Here is a 17,763-nt window from a genome sequence, read left to right on the forward strand (position 1 = left end):
CTCTCTCAATTTTGGTTCTTCCATTCCATGGCGATTTCAGATTCGCCGAGGCATTGCAGGCACCAGCACGAGCCCTCGCACGGACTCAGATCCATGGGATTTGCTCGACGATTGGGTCCAAGCTCAACGACACTACATTGTGTTCTGGAGTCGTTGTCCATCAAGAACTCGGCTGATTTGACGGACATGGGGAGCAGGAGGATGAGCATCCTCAATTTTGATTTCAATAAGTGAATGATGATGATGATGTTAATGGTGAAGCCAGTGTGTTGAATAGGAATTGGGATGATGGTGATTACATGACTTGAATTGAGTGGCTGAGTATGAGCTAGCACAGAATGCACAAGATTTCTTTTAAATTTTTTTCTCCTGAAAATGCACGGGATTGTTCAGTCCCCGCTCTTTGCACGGGATTAACTAACACCTTCTAAGGAGATGCTTTTAGTGGGCCCCATATTAATAATCCCTGCTTAGAGCATGTCCAGCGCAGGCCCTTTTGCCAGGGCAAGAGGCCCCTTTGCAGGGGTTTGCACCTCTAGTGCGCAATCAGCAGCTATGGCAAGCCCAAAGGCGGATCCTGCTTGGGCTTCAGCCCGAAGGCGCTGACGTCAGCGAGAAAAAAAAAAAAGGAAAAAAATTCAATTTTTTTAATTAAAAAAAAACCAAAAAATTATGGATGTTTTCCCTATAAATACAGAACAATTTTATTCACTTTCCCTATAAATACATAACAAGTTTATAATTTGTTGCATATTCTTTTTTTTTTTCTTGCCCTTACCCTAGCCTTTTGGGGTGGAACCAAAAAAGGTAAGGCTACCACTATTCACGTGAATAGTAGCAACCCTTGCCTTGCCTTAGCCTTAACCTTAACTTTTTGGGTGGACATGCTCTTAGAATTAGAATTAGGTGAACCAAACATGGGCCTAATTTTAATCTAATCCAATCCAGACTTGGGAGGTGTACCAAACAAGGCCAAAACTTATTCTTTTAGTTTATTATTATTTTATTGGTGATAGAAACACTTATTTTTTTCATCTTCATTGTGAAATGATAAGAAAAGATATCCAAGTGTTGGATTTTGAAGTATAAAGATGAGTTTATGTGAGAAGAAGATGAAGATAAATGTTTATTTATTGAGGTTTGAATGTAGAAATATAAAAAGGATAAACAAATAAAACTATTTGGAGTATATATATATATTTTTTAAAAGGCTCGATTAGTCGTTGGATTGAAAAAAGGCTTTTTATCATAAAATATCCCTGACGTCTACGAAACTATCAGATTGTATCATTAAAGTTTTTTTGTACCACTCACGGTCCCTAACGTTAATATGAGTGCTTTTAAATAGTTCATCTGTCAAAAAAACTGTTAAATCCAGGGATATAATCGTCAAATCAATCCCTTTAGATTCCACCTCTGTTGGAGCCTAGTTTGGTGGTAGTAATATGTGTGAGATCTGCCCAAGACTTTAATGGTCAGTGCATTTGTCCAAGGTTTGCAAAGTCCATTCATCGCCCAGTCGTAGAAGTGAATAGTTGGCCCCTTCTTCCCACGAGAAGTGACCACATCTTCATCGTCATTCAGATCAGCACAGTCATCATCCAAGCAATTTATGTCAATACTCACATTCTTATTCACATTCACATGATTCATTAATTTATCTCGGAAGCTCGTTCCACCTGGGGCTGGGTTAACCAACAGGGCAGGTACAGAGTCCTTCATTGACTCAGGTAGTAGGGGCGGGTTGGCAGTCTAGGCATAGTGCACTTCTCAAGCTTCAGACGCCCGGCTTCATTTCGCCAGTCGAGAAATCGAGGGAGGAGGGCCAGGGGATCCTTCCTCCATTAGCTAGTGTCTCCATTGCTCTTGGGCAGCGCAAACACTAGAGAAAGTATGTACTAAGTTCTTTTCTTTTCCAAAAAACCCAACTGCTGTTTTGCCTAGAAATTTGAAGGTTTTTCATCACCAAAGGTTTTTCGCGACGGATGTTCATCAGATTTTTCGTGGCTAAACATTTTCTGCGACGGTGTTCTTCAGATTTTTCGTCACTAAAAGTCAAATTTCTAGATCAACTTCAAACCAAATGTCATCATGATCAGAGACATCTATGATCACGATATCTCAATTTCTCTAGTTTCTTTGTCTCTAAAATGTAATTTTTGTTGATACAGACCTTGGACAAATGCGATGAACCGACTTTGCAAACCTTGGACAAATGCACTAACCATTAAACTCTTGGGCAGATCTCAAACATATCACTACCTCCAAACTAGGCTCCACCAGAGGTGAAATCTAAAGGGATTGATTTGACGATTATGTCTCTGGATTTAACATTTTTTTTATTTTTATAGATGAGCCATTTAAGAGCACCCATATTAACATTAGGGGCCATGAGTGATACCAAAAAACTTTAAGGATGCAATCTAATAGTTTCGTAAACGTCAGGGACGTTTTGTGATAAAAAGCCTTGGAAAAAGAAGAAAGCTAAATTGGAAGAAAATTTTAATAAATAAAAAGCCCAGCAACTAGCCTTTTCATTCCATTGTTATTGAGAGCGCTATGTGGCAGCTTCTCATAGGTCATTGCATATGAAAAGGTCAATTTTTGTTGCGCCCTTTTTTTTAATTAAAAAAAACTGACCGTGGGCCCACTCTTGCCCAGGCCAACACTTGGGAAAAACTAACCCCTCATCTTGCTTTAAACCAAACTGGACTGGTCCAAATACATACATTAGAAAATGTCTTTTTTCAATTGGGGCCAGATCTGGGCCTAGTCCAGGCCAGATCAGTCCTATATATATATATATATATATATTTTTTATTTATTTTTTTTTTTTTGGGTCCAAAACGCTGAGAAACTTTCATTTAAAAACAAATATCAAGGTTTACATCTTCTACGAGTATATCAAATAACCATTCTATACCAACATGGTCCCAAACATGACTACCTCCTTGCTTAGTTACAAATCTGGCAACAACATGTGCTACCTTATTACAAAGACGCAGAGCAAAAGTGAAGAGAACCTTGTTAAACTGGGTAACGCACTGTTAGATATCAAAAAGGATACGTTCAATGTTTGCATCAGGTTCACACTCACCATTTAGCATTGCAATACACCGTTGCGCATCAAATTCCACAACCACATCCCAAAAACGCATACGATAATATACTGTAAAACAGCTCGTATTGCCAAAGCTTCCACCATAAGTGCAGAGGAGTCGTGAAGTCCACCCTCACCACATGCTCCTATTGAGAGCCCAAAATTATCTCTAAGAACCCATCCCACACCTCCTTGCTGGGATGGCACCACCTAAGCAGCGTCACAAAGGACTCGTAAGTCAAGTGGATAAGAGCAATTATCATTATACCTGTAGTCTTATGTTCAAAATTCAGACATCATTTGTGTCAAAGAAATCCAATATCATTATCCAATATCATCTATATATATATATAAAGTAAAAGGCAGAGAATGATGAAACATTCAAAATACCAGAAAATACTCTTTGTTAATTCAAACATAGAATTGAAATTATTAATTAAATGAGGATAATATGGTAAATTCATATATTTTCATATTAAAAAATTAAAATAAAAAATAAAATTAAATAATATGTCTTACTTTTATGGAACATAACTACTTAGATTATCTTTTCTTAATTCTAAAAATAAAATTATAAATAAATAAAAAACCAATTAGCACATGCGTGAGCGTGTGCCAAGAGGGGTAGTTATACAGGAAAGACAAAAAAGAGAGGAGAGAGTTTGCCCATACCCGATTATAAAAGCGAAAAAGAAAACAATTATGATTTAAAACAAATAGAAGAAAAGCCAATAACTTAGGCCGTTGGATCCGTACTATGGAGGAGTTGATGTATCGAACGGTGGACCAGGATTAACCATGATATATAACTCCATCGAAATTACTAAACCACCCTTTTTCCTTCCACTACCGCAAATCGCATATCCTACCAGCAGTGTAGTCTGCTTCAAAGCTGGTTCAATGGGGGCACTCTTACACTCCTTCTCTGTAGCTTTTATCACTCCAAAAGCTTTAAAACTGGTCAATGGAAATGGGTCCTCCAGAAACCAAATTTCAAGCTTGGAATTCGCAAATGGGTACTCCTCGTTTTCTTCTCGTAGGCCACTTACCTCTCAGAAGCTCTCTGTTGGACGTAGAAAGTCGGTGATTGTTGGTGCAAAGAAGAACAATAACAAGGAGAAGAAGAAGAACGACAATCATAGCTTCGTATCAAAACCGGATGAGGCCACTGGCCCTTTCCCTGAAGCTGTGCTGCTTAAAGAGGTTGCCTTTTGAATTTTGACACAACTCCATGCTTTTACTCTTTTTTTCCCTTCTTTATTTGGTATTATGAGTTTTTAAATTTCCTTTCCTCTGTGCGAATTTCAGTTTCTGAAATATAAAGACTTTTTAGTGCGACCCTTTACTTTTCAGCCACCGCTGTAGAATGTTCATATTGGTTATCTGAGATTCAAGCTATGTAAATTGTGGCTTAAGTACATTCATATTGTGGGTATCTGAGTTGTCCTTTCCTTTGTTCTGTTTCTTTGGACTATAATGTTTCACCATTAAAGTATGAACCCTGTGTACAAAGGGATCTTCTTTTTCTTGAAAAACTAAATGAAGTTGGATAAGATAAGGTTTTGGGTTGCTTAAGTTTAGGTGCATGTAGTATTACAGTGATGAGATGACTCTAATTGTAATTGATTTTGAGATGAATTTTTCTGATGAATTGCAGAAGAAAGTTCAGGAAGATGGTAAACTTCTCCCTGAGTTTGCTGACGCAGAAGAAGGTGAGTTATTCTGATTCAAACTTGTTATAGGTGATTGCTATCTTTTTAAAAGGATGCAATATTAGTTTTCTTTGTTCTGAAGAAAGATTTTGGCCCTATGGGGATTGCTGTTATTGATTTTGTTTTCATCACTATGCAGAGAAGGTGTATGAATTTTTGAAGCTTCAGCTACAAAGCGATTTGAATGAGGAACGAAGTAAGTGTACTTCCTGCTTCTTCTTCTTGCTAGTAGGATTGTCATGTGGTTCCTTAGGGGGCAGGATAATGCACTTTTATGTTCTGGGCTGCATCTACTTCTTTGCTAGTAGGATTTTTGAGATGCAATTTGGCTTTACTATACTGAAATGGTGGAATAAATTGCCTTTAATAATTCATAGAGCAAATGGACAATGTTATGAGTTTTTAACTGCGTGATTTACGATATGTTGCCTTCTAGACTGACATGTTTTATGACTCACTGTTTTCCTTGTCACAGTGCGCCACTATGAGGTGGTTTATCTGATTAATGAGAAGCATGTGGAAGAGGTTGGGAGTGTCAAGGAGAAAATTCAAGGTTGACTTCTAATCTCTTAGTACTGTGTACATTATTACTGAACCAAATATGATAGAATTCACCATGGATTTTGATGTATTTAAATTTATTTTTCCTTTTGGCATGCTTCTTTGTTCTTCTATACTATCTTGTCTTATAGAACAATAGGACAATAGTTTAAACATAGTGTTTTTATTAGAATGGAGGAGAATAGTACATGGCTTTTGTAGGCTAGTTGGCCTCCTAGTGGTGTAGCTATTGGTTACCTATCTTCTAGTTTATGACTCTAGGCTATTGGCCCCTCATTCATATAGCTATTGGCTGGTCAACTCTTTGTTTTATAGAACAAGGCTCTTGACCTCTATGTGACTATTGGTCACTCTTAACACTTGGCTCCCTTTGTTGGGAGATCTCTTGGCTTGACCACACCCCCTTAGATTGGGTAGCTCTCTTTGTAGCTCCCTTGTAACTTAGTTTTGGATAGCTCTTAGCTCCACCGCCATAGACATTTTTCTCTAGCTGCTTGCTTCTTGTGACTTCATTGAGAAAATTCTTACATATTCATTTAGTTTGCCGACATTCCCTTGAAGCTTACAGAATTTCTTCAAGCTTCTAGATTTTTCCATATTTCTTTACCACAAATGTGCATTATTTTCAACAAGAATGAAGTTCAAAAGCAGGGTGAAATTCTCTGATGTCTGAATATCTCTCAAGGGTGCCACGTTTAGCTTGCATTTCTCAAATGGGAAATCAGTTTCTGAGTGCCCAACAGTTTGTAATATGTTTCTTTTCAAATGTTATTTCATAGAGAGAGCAGGCAATGTGTCTCTTTGGGCAAGAAGGTCAGCACTAGCCCTTCAAATAATCTTTAGCAGTTTTACTTTAGGTGTTATATCATATTTGAAGAATTTTGGGCAGTGGTAAAAAACAATTTGTGAACTTGGATGGATAGCTTATTTATTTATTTAATTTTAACATTATAATTTCGTTGTTCAATTAACTTAGAAAGCAGCTTGTAATTGCTCAGAATGAAAACTCATCTACTTGCTTGTAATTTCTTTAGCTCCTCACAGAATATCCTCAACCCATAAATAACTTGACATTGCTTAGAATGAAAGTTCATCTAGGAACTTGCGAATGGTCTACTGATGCATGCATAGACTTATCAGAATTCTTGTAGGACGAGTTTCCCTTATTGAGTTGCAGTTGAATGCCAAAGCTTTTTATTGATGTTTATCTGTGAATTACTTGTTTCAGGTTTTCTAAGGGAGAAGAAAGCCAGGATATGGAGAGTGAGTGATTGGGGAATGCGAAGACTAGCATACCAAATAAAGAAAGCCAAGAATGCTTACTACATTCTGATGAACTTTGAGATAGAAGCCAAATGGATAAATGACTTTAAGACCATGTTGGACAAGGATGAAAGAGTCATTCGGCATCTTGTGATGAAGAGGGATGAGGCAATCACAGAGGACTGCCCTCCTCCTCCTGAGTTTCACACCGCCGGTGCAGGTACGGATTCTGATGAGGAAGAGGAGGAGGATATGGAATACGATGACGAAGAGTACGGAGATGAAGATGGGATTATTATTGTTGACGCTGACAATGCTGATATAGAAGATAGGAAACAAGGCATGGTAGAACAAGTAGCTTAGGAAAAACAGGAATGAGACAACTGAGGGCTGAAACAAGTGAGAAATCAGAAAGTTTTGCATATTGGTTTTTGTATAAATTTGTGTAACGTTTAGAACAACAGATGATATTTAAGTATATAATGGCAGATATGCTTGCTTTGATTTTATGTCTAAGTTGATTTAATATATTCCAGTGTTTCGACAGAAACAGTTGATTTGGTCCGCAATAAACCTGTTTAAGCCTTGATGGCCTTTAAGGTACAGGAATTGCTTAACGCTAAGATAAGTGGTTTAAGAAATCTTTAAATCCGATTAATTAAGGTTACTGATTCTCTCACTTTCTTTTTATCCACTTACACTCTATTTTAAAAAAATTATATATTCTCACTCATCTTTTGTTCACTTACACTTCTTTTTATCTTATAGTAAAAAGTATTAAAAAATAAAAAGGAGTGTAAACGGATAAAAAGAGAGTGGGAAAATCACCACCCTTAATTAAATTAATATTCATAAATCTTTAGATCCGATTAATTAAATTGAGTAATGTAATTTACGGATCCCAAGCCGAGCCTCTAGCCTATCCAAAATCACTTATAGAGTCCACATGTTTCTCCATAAAAGTGATTTTTGGATAAGCCCTTGAGTTTCTTCTAGATTAAAGTATTATGGATGACAGTTGTTTTGGTTGATGATATTCCTGCGATATTTGGGACCATGGCCTGAATTGACATAAGGATATTTTGGGTGAGGTTCATTTTGAGAGATTCCAAAGCCCTACTTTACGAGAAATACTTCTATTAAACGGGGATAGAATAATTTTGCTATTTTCGGTTAATAATGTTATGATATATGTGTTAATACTTCCCGTGATATAGTATTATTAGTCAAAAATAGCAAAACAGTGTTACCCTAATTGAAACCAAGTTTTTCTCCTACTTCACATCCAGTCGTAATCATAACCGCATCAGGTCTCCAAAGTGAACAACCTCTATTCGATGGAACAATATAGACAAGAAAAGTGGGCAAAATAAATCTGTAACCTTGAAAAAGGATTAGCTATGAAAGCAGAACACGGGGTCCCAATCTCAAACCCGTCGACTGTTTGGTGGATTGCTCAAACTCCTCCCGCGGCGAGAACAGGTAGTTGCGTGATCGATTCATTACCATTGCATCACCACATAATCCTACATTACATGGCTTCAAGTCAACTGCTCCTGATCCTGAAGTCCTACCTACGACATATTTAATGTTTAAGACATTTTGGATTGCAAGACAATTAAAAAGGCCACGTGGCATGAGTAGAGCTTAGCTTTTCATTTGTTATCTAATATTTTGTAGTCGGTGAGAATAACGTGTGGGAGTCTATTTTGTAAAACCTGAGAAGTTGAGACAGAACTCTCCTCATGTTGAATAGAAGAACACCGAGAGTTCAAAGTGACTACTCTGTTTTTTGGCTAGTAATCACACTTATAAGCACGTGAAGAGCTAACAAACTTGCCACCTTAGCAAGGACACGTGTCAATTGTATCATCAGCTAACATTCCCCCTCAATTGAACGACGTCGAATGAACACTGTTACACTGGACTATGAAGGCCCTTTGGTAAGAGTATCTACAACCTGACCATCTGTGGCAGTGGCGGATCCAAGATTTGAAATTTAACTGGGCGAAACTTATATTAAAAATTCGAGGTTATGAGTGAATCTCATTAATAAACATAAAAAGATGCGCCTAGTAGGAGGATATAATGAGCCTTACCCTCAAATGCATATCTATACATAAATAAAAGTATAGCAAAAAAAAAAAACTATTCTTTTTCTTAAAAAAAATTTCAACAAATTCTTTATTTTCTTGGGGTTCAGTTGTGATCTGACATAACAAAAGATAACCTATTTAATCCAACATCCCATCAAAAAATAAAATAAATTCTCATAATAACATCAATGCCTTTAATCAAACATTAACATACCAACAACAAATCAAAACATCTCAAAAATACCATTATCAAATCAAACATCTCAACAAATTTCCAAAAATCAAAGACCTAATTAATTTCAACAAAATCAGCAAATTATAATTCATTCTTTAAGTAAACTCTAGATTAGATTAGAACACATAACTTCTAACCTATTTAGAATATATTAAATTCAATGTTGTCATACAATTAATTTCAACAAAGTCAACAAATTATAATTTATTCTTTATGTAAACTCTAGAATAGATTAGAACACATAACTTCTAACCTATTTAGAATATATTAAATTCAATGTTGTCATACAAAATCTTAAAATTTGGGGGTAGAAAATTAAAGAGAAGATAAATTTTATGTTATGCATACATATGGCTTACTTTTTGTATGCTTGGGTGGGCATTGATTTGTATGTTTCACATGGGTTGGCCTATTCTACATGGGTATTTTTTATTTTTAAAAATTTTGGGGCAGGCAGCAGCCTACCTTGCCCTAAGTTTAGGACCGCCCCTGATATGTGGGAATATATTGCACAACCAGATCTCGACATTGAACTCATTCTCTAATAAAATGATAATCGATCTCCAAATGTTTAATAAGAGAGTGAAAAACTGGAATGACACTAAGAGCCAATGCATACATATTATCACTATGACTAATAGGTGCCTCTGGCAGTGTCATATGCAAATCACACATTATCTGTCTAATCCAAGCAATGTCTGCTGCACAATTGGCTATAGCACGGTATTCGGCTTCAACGGAACTATGAGAGACTACATCTTGTTTCTTGGATGACCATGAAATTGGATTATTACCAAAAAATACAACATAACCTGTGCAATAAAATATTTAGGAAAAAAAAAAAAACACTACTCTATCAGTTGACATGTCATGTTCTAAATCGTTAGATTATTACAATAATTTAAATTAAGTGAAATACTAATAAATGCATGAACTCTAAATATAGAGGTGATGGGGTGTTCTTTGCTCTGCCCATACTTCAGTTTAGATGGGCAGAGCAAAAAGGTCATAAAATCATTGTCTCATTTTACAATATAACGAAAATGAGATAAAGCCAGTCTCATAAATATGTTAATATATGATTTTCTTTTCTTTTCTTTTTGATAGGTATGGTAATAATGGCTTTGTGGAATAATTTATTATTATTATTATTATTATTATTATTATTATTATAGCAATTCTGGAAATAAATTTCTTTGAGAAGAAAAAGGAAGCTTCTATTTTGTACACAATCATAGCAAACTTTTCCAAATGCAAACGCAACTCTCTCTTTTCAAGTATGAATTATGCCCCGATCATAGGCCACGTACACCCACCATGCATGATGCATGCAAAGACAAACGTACTTCAAGGATCCTTAATTATCCTCTTGGATTTGAATAAGTAATTGAATAATATGATAAATTAAAATTAAAATGATAAAAAAATAGGAAAAGAAATAGTAGCAATTGAAATCAAGACCCATGTGCCCATTCCAAGTTTGACCGAGTATCCTCCTTCTGCCATCTGGCATTAAAAATCCACAATTTTTTTGGTTTTTGGGCATGAAACTCATGAGTTCATGAACCAAAGGCCATCTCTATAAATGAGCAATGCCCTCAGTGAAGAAGACATACACCACACCAGTAGTTATAGCAGAAACAAACAAATATGGCACAATTTGCTTATGTCACCACCGCCATTGTTGCCTTCTTCCTCATCCTCCTTCCACAATCTTATTTTTCTGAATCTACTTTAAGCCATCACCCTCGCTCCTACTCACCTACACAATCAGATGTTGATCTTTTAGAATTTCCTCTGAATTTAGAGTATTTGGAAGCTGAGTTCTTTCTGTATGGCTCTTTGGGCCATGGCTTGGATAAAGTTAATCCAGGCTTAACCCAGGGAGGTCCATCTCCCATTGGTGCTAAAAAAGCCCATTTGGACCACTTCACTAGGGATGTTATCACGCAATTTGCATGGCAAGAAGTTGGACACTTGAGGTTCAATCTTCTTTCTTTCTTTTGTTTTAATGGTTTTTTTATTTATAGTATTTTTCTCATACCAAACTTTGTATTAATTATGTTATTTTATGCAGAGCTATTAAAAGTAAAGTAAAGGGATTCCCAAGGCCATTGTTGAATTTGAGTGCAGAATCATTTGCCAAGGTGTTTGATTCTGCATTTGGTCATCCCTTGGTTCCCCCTTTTGACCCCTATGCCAATTCAATCAACTATCTCCTTGCATCCTATGTGATTCCTTATGTTGGTCTCACTGGGTATGTTGGAACCGCCCCAAAGCTCCAAGCTCATGTTTCCAAATCGGTAAGCTTCAAACACAATAACAAGAAACTGAAAATATAACCCGATTATTTGTTCACGTTCACCAAATGCTCTGACAGTGTTTCGTTTATTCGAATCGAATCAAATCTGGGTTCGCTTTATATATATATGTAACAGCTAGCTCTAACATTACACATTATTAATTTATGTGGGTTATGTTCAGCTTGTTGCAGGGCTTTTGGCAGTGGAATCAGGTCAAGATGCAGTGATTCGAGCATTGCTATATGAGCGTGCCGTGGAGAAGGTGCAACCATATGGTATAACAGTGGCTGAGTTCACTAATCGCATTTCAAATCTAAGGAATAAGCTAGGACATGGAGGTTGGAAAGATGAAGGCCTTGTGGTTCCCAAATACAGAGGTGCTGAGGGAAAAATCACTGGCAACGTTCTCGCCGGGGACGAGTTCTCACTCGGATATGACAGGACACCACAGGAGATACTAAGAATTATATATGCGAGTGGCAATGAACATGTCCCTGGAGGTTTCTATCCTGAAGGAGCTGATGGCCATATTGCTAAATCTTATTTACATAATGCATAGAACTTGAACAAATTAATGGTACTAGTTAGGTTGCCATGGCATTCAAGTTCCTTGTTTAGACAGTTTGTTTTCAGTAGTTGTAGACAGAATAAATGTTTGTAGACAGAATAAATGTTCTTAATAATGATTGTGATCAAGGAATTGCTTCATGATTCAGTTTGCACACATTTCAATTCGATCACTAATGTAGTTTAAAAAAAATAAAATAAACAGAAAAACCAATCAGTAAGCTTAACTCAGAGACTGGAGGTTCATAATATAAGATTGCAAGATAACTTGTAACCAGACAATAAAGAAGATACAGTTAATGTTGCATCCCAAACTCCTCATTTATACACCCCATGAACATGATACATAGTTAAGTCTGCACACCACACGGATCATTCTCGACCCAAACAAGAGAAACAAAGGACGTAGGTTACATGAAAAAAGTAATCGCATATCAAGACAAGAAGACATAAGAGGAGGGTTTTGATATACAGTGACCTGTTGCAGGCACATACATTCAGCATTTCTGGTGTCAATGGTTGTTGAACTTAAGCTCTTAACCGTCATCCATACGAATTTATGCAGAGCAGAACCAATAGCTGCTGCTGCAAGAACCATTTGTACATCAAGTTTCCACGTTCGTCATGAAGGGGCAAAATTGCAGTTACAAAGTCATCGTAAGGTAAGCAGCAAGTAAGCAAGGAATTAGCATATGAACTGCTCGATGTTCACAAGTAACAGGACATATAAGTGTAAGCAGCCAGGAGGTCGCAGCATATGGAATGTGTTAAGTTTAGCATCAGGCGCATTTATCAATGTTAGGCTAAGAATATATAAAACAGATGATTCTTCATATTAACATCAAGCTCATGTTTCTTATGCATTGCGAAGTATATCGTCCAGTATGTAGATTGGCTCCAACTGACCTAAAGTGCTAAAGAAACACCGCACTAACACATTCCATGTGCCAATGCTGGGGCAGATCCCTTCCCTTATCATCTTATGAAGATAAACCATGGCTTCATCTAAACCTATCAAATTACAAATCCCAGACAGAAGACTGGTGTAAGCTATTACATCTGGCTGCCACTCCTTTGCCGCACCAATACTGTTGAAAATCTGAGTAGCAGTGCTTATCCTACCTTGCTTACAATAGGCATATATAATTATGTTATATGTGATGGCATCAGGCTTTGTTCCCCCTACCAGCATTTTGCCGAAAAGCTGCATACCGTCCTTGGTCATTCCAGCTTGACAAAAACCATTCAAAATGGTGTTGTAAGTTACCAAATTCAGTTCCATCCCTCTTTCCTGTATCTCCTTAACAAGTCCAAATGCTTCTTCGAATCTGTTCACCTTGAAGAGACCGTCCAATAGCACATTATATGTTGTAATGTTAGGAAAACACCCATGCTTCTCCATCTTATCAAGCATCTTGACAGCCCAATCTACCTTTCCATCGCCACATAACCCTTTGATGAATGTGTTAAATGTAACTGTATTTGGAGGACAACCTTCAGCAGTCATATTTTCCACAAGACATTGAGCTTGATGAAACATAAAATTCCTACAAAGAACATCCACCATGCAGGTATATGCTATAACATTAGGACGGCAACCATGGTTCATCATATTGTTCCAAGTCTCAGATGCACCAACAAGGTTACCAGCTTTTGCAAAGCCATCAATAAGAGTGCTATATGTGGTCACATTTGGAGGGCAGCCATTTCTCTCCATCTCATGTAAAACAGATACAGCATCACCAATTTTCCCATTAGAGCAGAGACCATGTATCAGACTAGTATATGCAATAATATTGGGCACAAATCCCTCACGAATTATGCGTTTCCACAAGCCAAGAGCTTCATGGACTCTCCCTTCTAGAAAATAACCCTTTATCAAGGAAGTAAAGGTGTGAATATTAGGTCTACATCCTCTCACAAACATTTGAGCCAAAACTGCAAAAGCAGACTCAACGTTCCTCATATCAGAAAGAGAATTAATAATTGTTGAGTATGTGATAACATTAGGGTCTATTCCTTTATCCACCATTTCAACCAACAATTCCAAAGCCTCCTCAATTTTGCACTCTTTGCATACCCCATTTATCACAGCATTATAAACAGGCACAATGGGATCAAACCTAACAGCAAGCTCCCTGGCTTCTTCTACCTTTCCAACTCTACACAAAGCAGACACTACAGTCGTATAGCTCACCGCGTCTGGAGAACATCCCTTCTTCGACATTTCAACAAGCAACTTGTGAGCACCATCCGCTCTATCATTTTTACACAACGCCTTCAAAAGAATGTTATATGTATACACATTTGGCTCCATCCCATCTTTCTTCATATTACTATATATCGGATTAATCATCTGGAACCTATTCTCACTAAGCAATGCATCCAAGAGGAGATTGTAAATCTTGACCGTTGGTTTGCACCCAAATTCTCTTATCCTATAGAACATTTTCAAGGCCTGCTCAGCCAACCCAGCTCGCCTATAAGATTTGATCACACTTCTGAACAACTCCTCAGAGCAGCCAAGTCCCTCCAATTTCATTTGGTTCAATAGGTACTGCACACCATCCATTTCACATTGGCTCCCAAGCTTCACAATCATGGCCTCGTACGTTAATGGGGTGTGCTTGAAAGCTCTTGAATTGGAAATGGACCTGAAGTATTCTAATGCCGACGCTATGTGGTGCTCGCGTCTTAACCTCTGCAACACATCATACTCTTTAAGAAAGGCTTGGCTGGGTTCCATTTGGGGTTTAGGATTTGAATTGAGAATTGGGTTTGTGTTGAGCACAAATGGTCTTGATGGTTTGTGAACTTTTAGCAGCAGGGAGCATCCTTCTTTCAAATACATGATAAGGACAAGCTCAAATTCAGCTCATCAAATAACAAAAACCCCCAAACCCCAGCTCACACAAAGTTTATGAATTTGAAAATGGTGACCAAAGCAAGAACCAAAAAAAAAAAGATCAAATTTTGAGTGTGCAAATAATGAAAGTTCGAAATTTTGAAGGTTTCTTAGAGTTGGGTTTGCAGTAAATGGTTCAAATTCTAGCTCAACGCCGGATTTTCATGTTCAGGAGAGGAAAACCATCGTCTTCTCAGAAGTTTGGGTTGTATGTATGTAGAATGAAAATGTGGGGGTACTGATGTAAATATAAAAATATTTGGGGCGAAATATGAATTAATAAAAAGTCACACTCCGACTCGGACTCAGTTTTCTTCTAAGGACCCAAATACCCAATTAGACAAAAACAAAGCTCATTCAGCAGCAGAGTGGAAGAGCAGGCCTCCGATCGCTCCTCAGTGTACGTACATCCATCTCTTGCAATCTTAATTTCCTCAATTCTGTTTTCCGTTTTGGTTGTTTATGTTTTTGACGAATTTGATGTTATGTTGTCTTCAGTTCCCAAATAACAGATCTTACCGTTTGTTATCTATTCTATATTAACCGAGTCTGGAACATGCGGAACCATATTCTGTGTTTTAATTTTTCTTTATAGGGACGTGGGTTTCATTTTTTATTTTTTATTTTCCAATAATTCATTGTAAACATTGGATTTTTTTGTGATTCTATCTCTGTTTCTGTATAATTTTCTTGGTTTTAGATTTAGTTCCTAGAAGAAGAAGAAAAAAAAAAAAAAAAGATAACCCAGTTCAACTGGTGCTGATGTGCTGAGTGAGAGATATCAAAGGTCTAATATGGACTTAAGGCGCCAGGATCGCAAATATTCATGACTGGTTTTAGCTGGTTAAGTGAGGTTTATATGTTGAAATCTTGATAATTTAATTCATCATAAACCCATTAAAGAGTCTTCTATGTGTTTGCAAAACTTAAAGCAAACCGATTTGACCCTTCTCTCTAGTTTTTCTCCTCTGGCGGTGGAGTTTCAGATTTACCATGCCTGTGAATTTAGGAAGTACCTAGGAGTTCCACCCATTGTGTTCTGAAATTTTTGTGGATATTTGCTTCCTCAGTAGTTTCACCTTTTCCATTTTCTTTTTTTTTTTTTTAGGTTCACTCTTATGCTATGATTTACGTTTTTGCGGACTAGGTGCTCTATGAACTTGTATTAGTTATTCACTGATGGTTTGGATGGTTTTTATTTTGTCTTTTTTCTTCAGAAATTATTTGTCAGCTCACAGAAAGCAGAAGGTATGGGTGGACATAATGACTCAAGTGCATCTGAGAAGAAATTGAGCGAGGCTGCAAATGTTGTGCCAACCCTCAATGCTGAGAATTTGCAAAGTAACATGAAAGTTATATATTACAGGTTTGTTTTGATAACTTCGTAGACCATGAATCTATTCTCTGTCCCCATATGTTCTTTACATTGACTTGTCGAGCCTCAAAAGATTGGTTTTTATGTCGATCTTAGGAGGAGGGAGGGCAATAAAACAAGGAATTTTTTTATAGATTTTAGCTCTTATAGTTTGTTCAGTTTTCTCCAGTAATTGATGAAGAAATGTCTTGTTAAATGTTGGGAGGGATCGTGGTTCCAGATATTGCTCATGTTGATTACTATATGGTATCAGGCTAGTGTAACAAAATAACCTTTTCGATTCATCATAATAACATGTGGGAAGATCTCACTCCAAAGAATTTGATTACTTCAGACTTTGTCATGCTAGCTAATCCATTCTTACAACTTTCTGTGTCATTACTAAAAAATTATGTATTTCCCCTTGTGCAGCCGAACATTTATGTCTATCATAGGTGGGGTCATTGCTGGAATTTTGGGATTCACAGGCCTTACTGGTTTTATCTTTTATTTTCTTGTTATGGCTGTCACTTCAGTTGGACTCATTGCCAAGGCAGGGTTTACAGTTCATTCATATTTTGATAGCTGGAACCAGATTATACTTGATGGCTTTCTTGGTGGGCTTTTGGTATGCCCTCTTTTATTTAACAGTTCTCTTTGATAGGCTACACTTTAAATTAGTTGTCATTGCTGACATATCTAATATAGTTATTAAACTAATGTAAAATTTGTGATGACACATCTAACATTATCAATACCTTCATCTTCTTGATTTCCTTCTTCTCTTTTACCTTTGACTAACAACTGTTTTCTTTTCATTTTGCAGTCATTTGTGCTGTTCTGGACGTATCCTTTAAACAAATGAGAGCATACTTAATAATAACAATATGTGTGTATGTGTGTGACCGATCTATGGTACTGAATTGATGTTGTTGGGTAAGGAAATCTCTTTTGCCAGCAACATCATAATATACAACCTAAAGGGAAATCAGTTGTTTTTGGAGCAGCCAGATCATGCCATACAGTTCTCAAATTTTGGGATAATATTCTGAAAACTAGTACTTTTTTGCCATGACAACTCTTATGGCATGACCATGGTGCCTCCAGGAGCATTGGTATTTCGCAAAATCATGTTAGACCGAATTTCTGTGAAAATCTGTAAACATGTGTTTTAGCTAATTCCTATATCTCTGATGTTTCCTTGTTTTCCTTGACATAAAAAGATTTGCTTATGACATTGTGCATATATTCTGAGGAGTTATCTGCAACATCTCGAACCGAAGGAACCCTGCGTTGCTGCTAACTCTTTATTATATCAAGAATGAAGTGAATCTGCTGCTGCTTTGGGGATGGCCAAGTTATTTGTGTTAAACGAATGTAATTGTGGGCTTTGCCCGCCTCTATTTTTCCCCATGAAAACACTTTAGCTAAAAGGCTAGCATGCTTAGGCTTATTGACGTACCTGCAGAACTTTTTGTTTTAGGTTATTTGTTTTATGAAAGCTGCTTTGTTCGTTGGATTGTAATCACAATAGTTTTCTTTTAACGAATTCAAATGTTAGATAAAGGTAAAGAAATGAAATTTTATATATTGAGTCAGTTGAGTTCCTTCCTATGTAGATGCCGTAGCATTCATGGATCAGAGAGCCCATCCAAACAGAAGTGACT

The 17,763-nt window shown here is 36.9% G+C and overlaps 4 protein-coding genes across 4 annotated transcripts; 3 read left to right on the top strand and 1 right to left on the bottom strand.

Moving 5' to 3' along the window:
- The first annotated feature begins 3,939 nt into the window (after nt 1-3,939).
- LOC117616750 lies at nt 3,940-7,145 on the top strand. Its single transcript, XM_034346156.1, has 5 exons — nt 3,940-4,303; nt 4,758-4,812; nt 4,952-5,008; nt 5,288-5,365; nt 6,602-7,145. The coding sequence occupies exons 1-5, from the start codon at nt 4,001-4,003 to the stop codon at nt 6,997-6,999; spliced, it is 891 nt and encodes a 296-aa protein (XP_034202047.1). The 5' UTR covers nt 3,940-4,000; the 3' UTR covers nt 7,000-7,145.
- A 3,439-nt stretch (nt 7,146-10,584) lies between these two features.
- Nucleotides 10,585-11,985, top strand: LOC117614267 (desiccation-related protein PCC13-62-like). The gene is made up of 3 exons (XM_034343018.1): nt 10,585-10,949; nt 11,045-11,270; nt 11,452-11,985. The coding sequence occupies exons 1-3, from the start codon at nt 10,618-10,620 to the stop codon at nt 11,827-11,829; spliced, it is 936 nt and encodes a 311-aa protein (XP_034198909.1). The 5' UTR covers nt 10,585-10,617; the 3' UTR covers nt 11,830-11,985.
- A 70-nt stretch (nt 11,986-12,055) lies between these two features.
- LOC117622739 (pentatricopeptide repeat-containing protein At3g48810) lies at nt 12,056-14,920 on the bottom strand. The gene has a single exon (XM_034353510.1). The coding sequence runs from the start codon at nt 14,686-14,688 to the stop codon at nt 12,694-12,696; it is 1,995 nt and encodes a 664-aa protein (XP_034209401.1). The 5' UTR covers nt 14,689-14,920; the 3' UTR covers nt 12,056-12,693.
- A 90-nt stretch (nt 14,921-15,010) lies between these two features.
- Nucleotides 15,011-17,694, top strand: LOC117622762 (ER membrane protein complex subunit 6). The gene is made up of 5 exons (XM_034353539.1): nt 15,011-15,142; nt 15,960-16,108; nt 16,529-16,724; nt 16,923-16,942; nt 17,320-17,694. Exons 2-5 carry the CDS (start codon nt 15,993-15,995, stop codon nt 17,348-17,350), a joined length of 363 nt encoding a protein of 120 aa, XP_034209430.1. The 5' UTR covers nt 15,011-15,142; nt 15,960-15,992; the 3' UTR covers nt 17,351-17,694.
- Nucleotides 17,695-17,763: the final 69 nt, after the last annotated feature.

This window comes from Prunus dulcis, chromosome 1, assembly GCF_902201215.1.
Source record: "Prunus dulcis chromosome 1, ALMONDv2, whole genome shotgun sequence".
NCBI lineage: Eukaryota > Viridiplantae > Streptophyta > Magnoliopsida > Rosales > Rosaceae > Prunus > Prunus dulcis.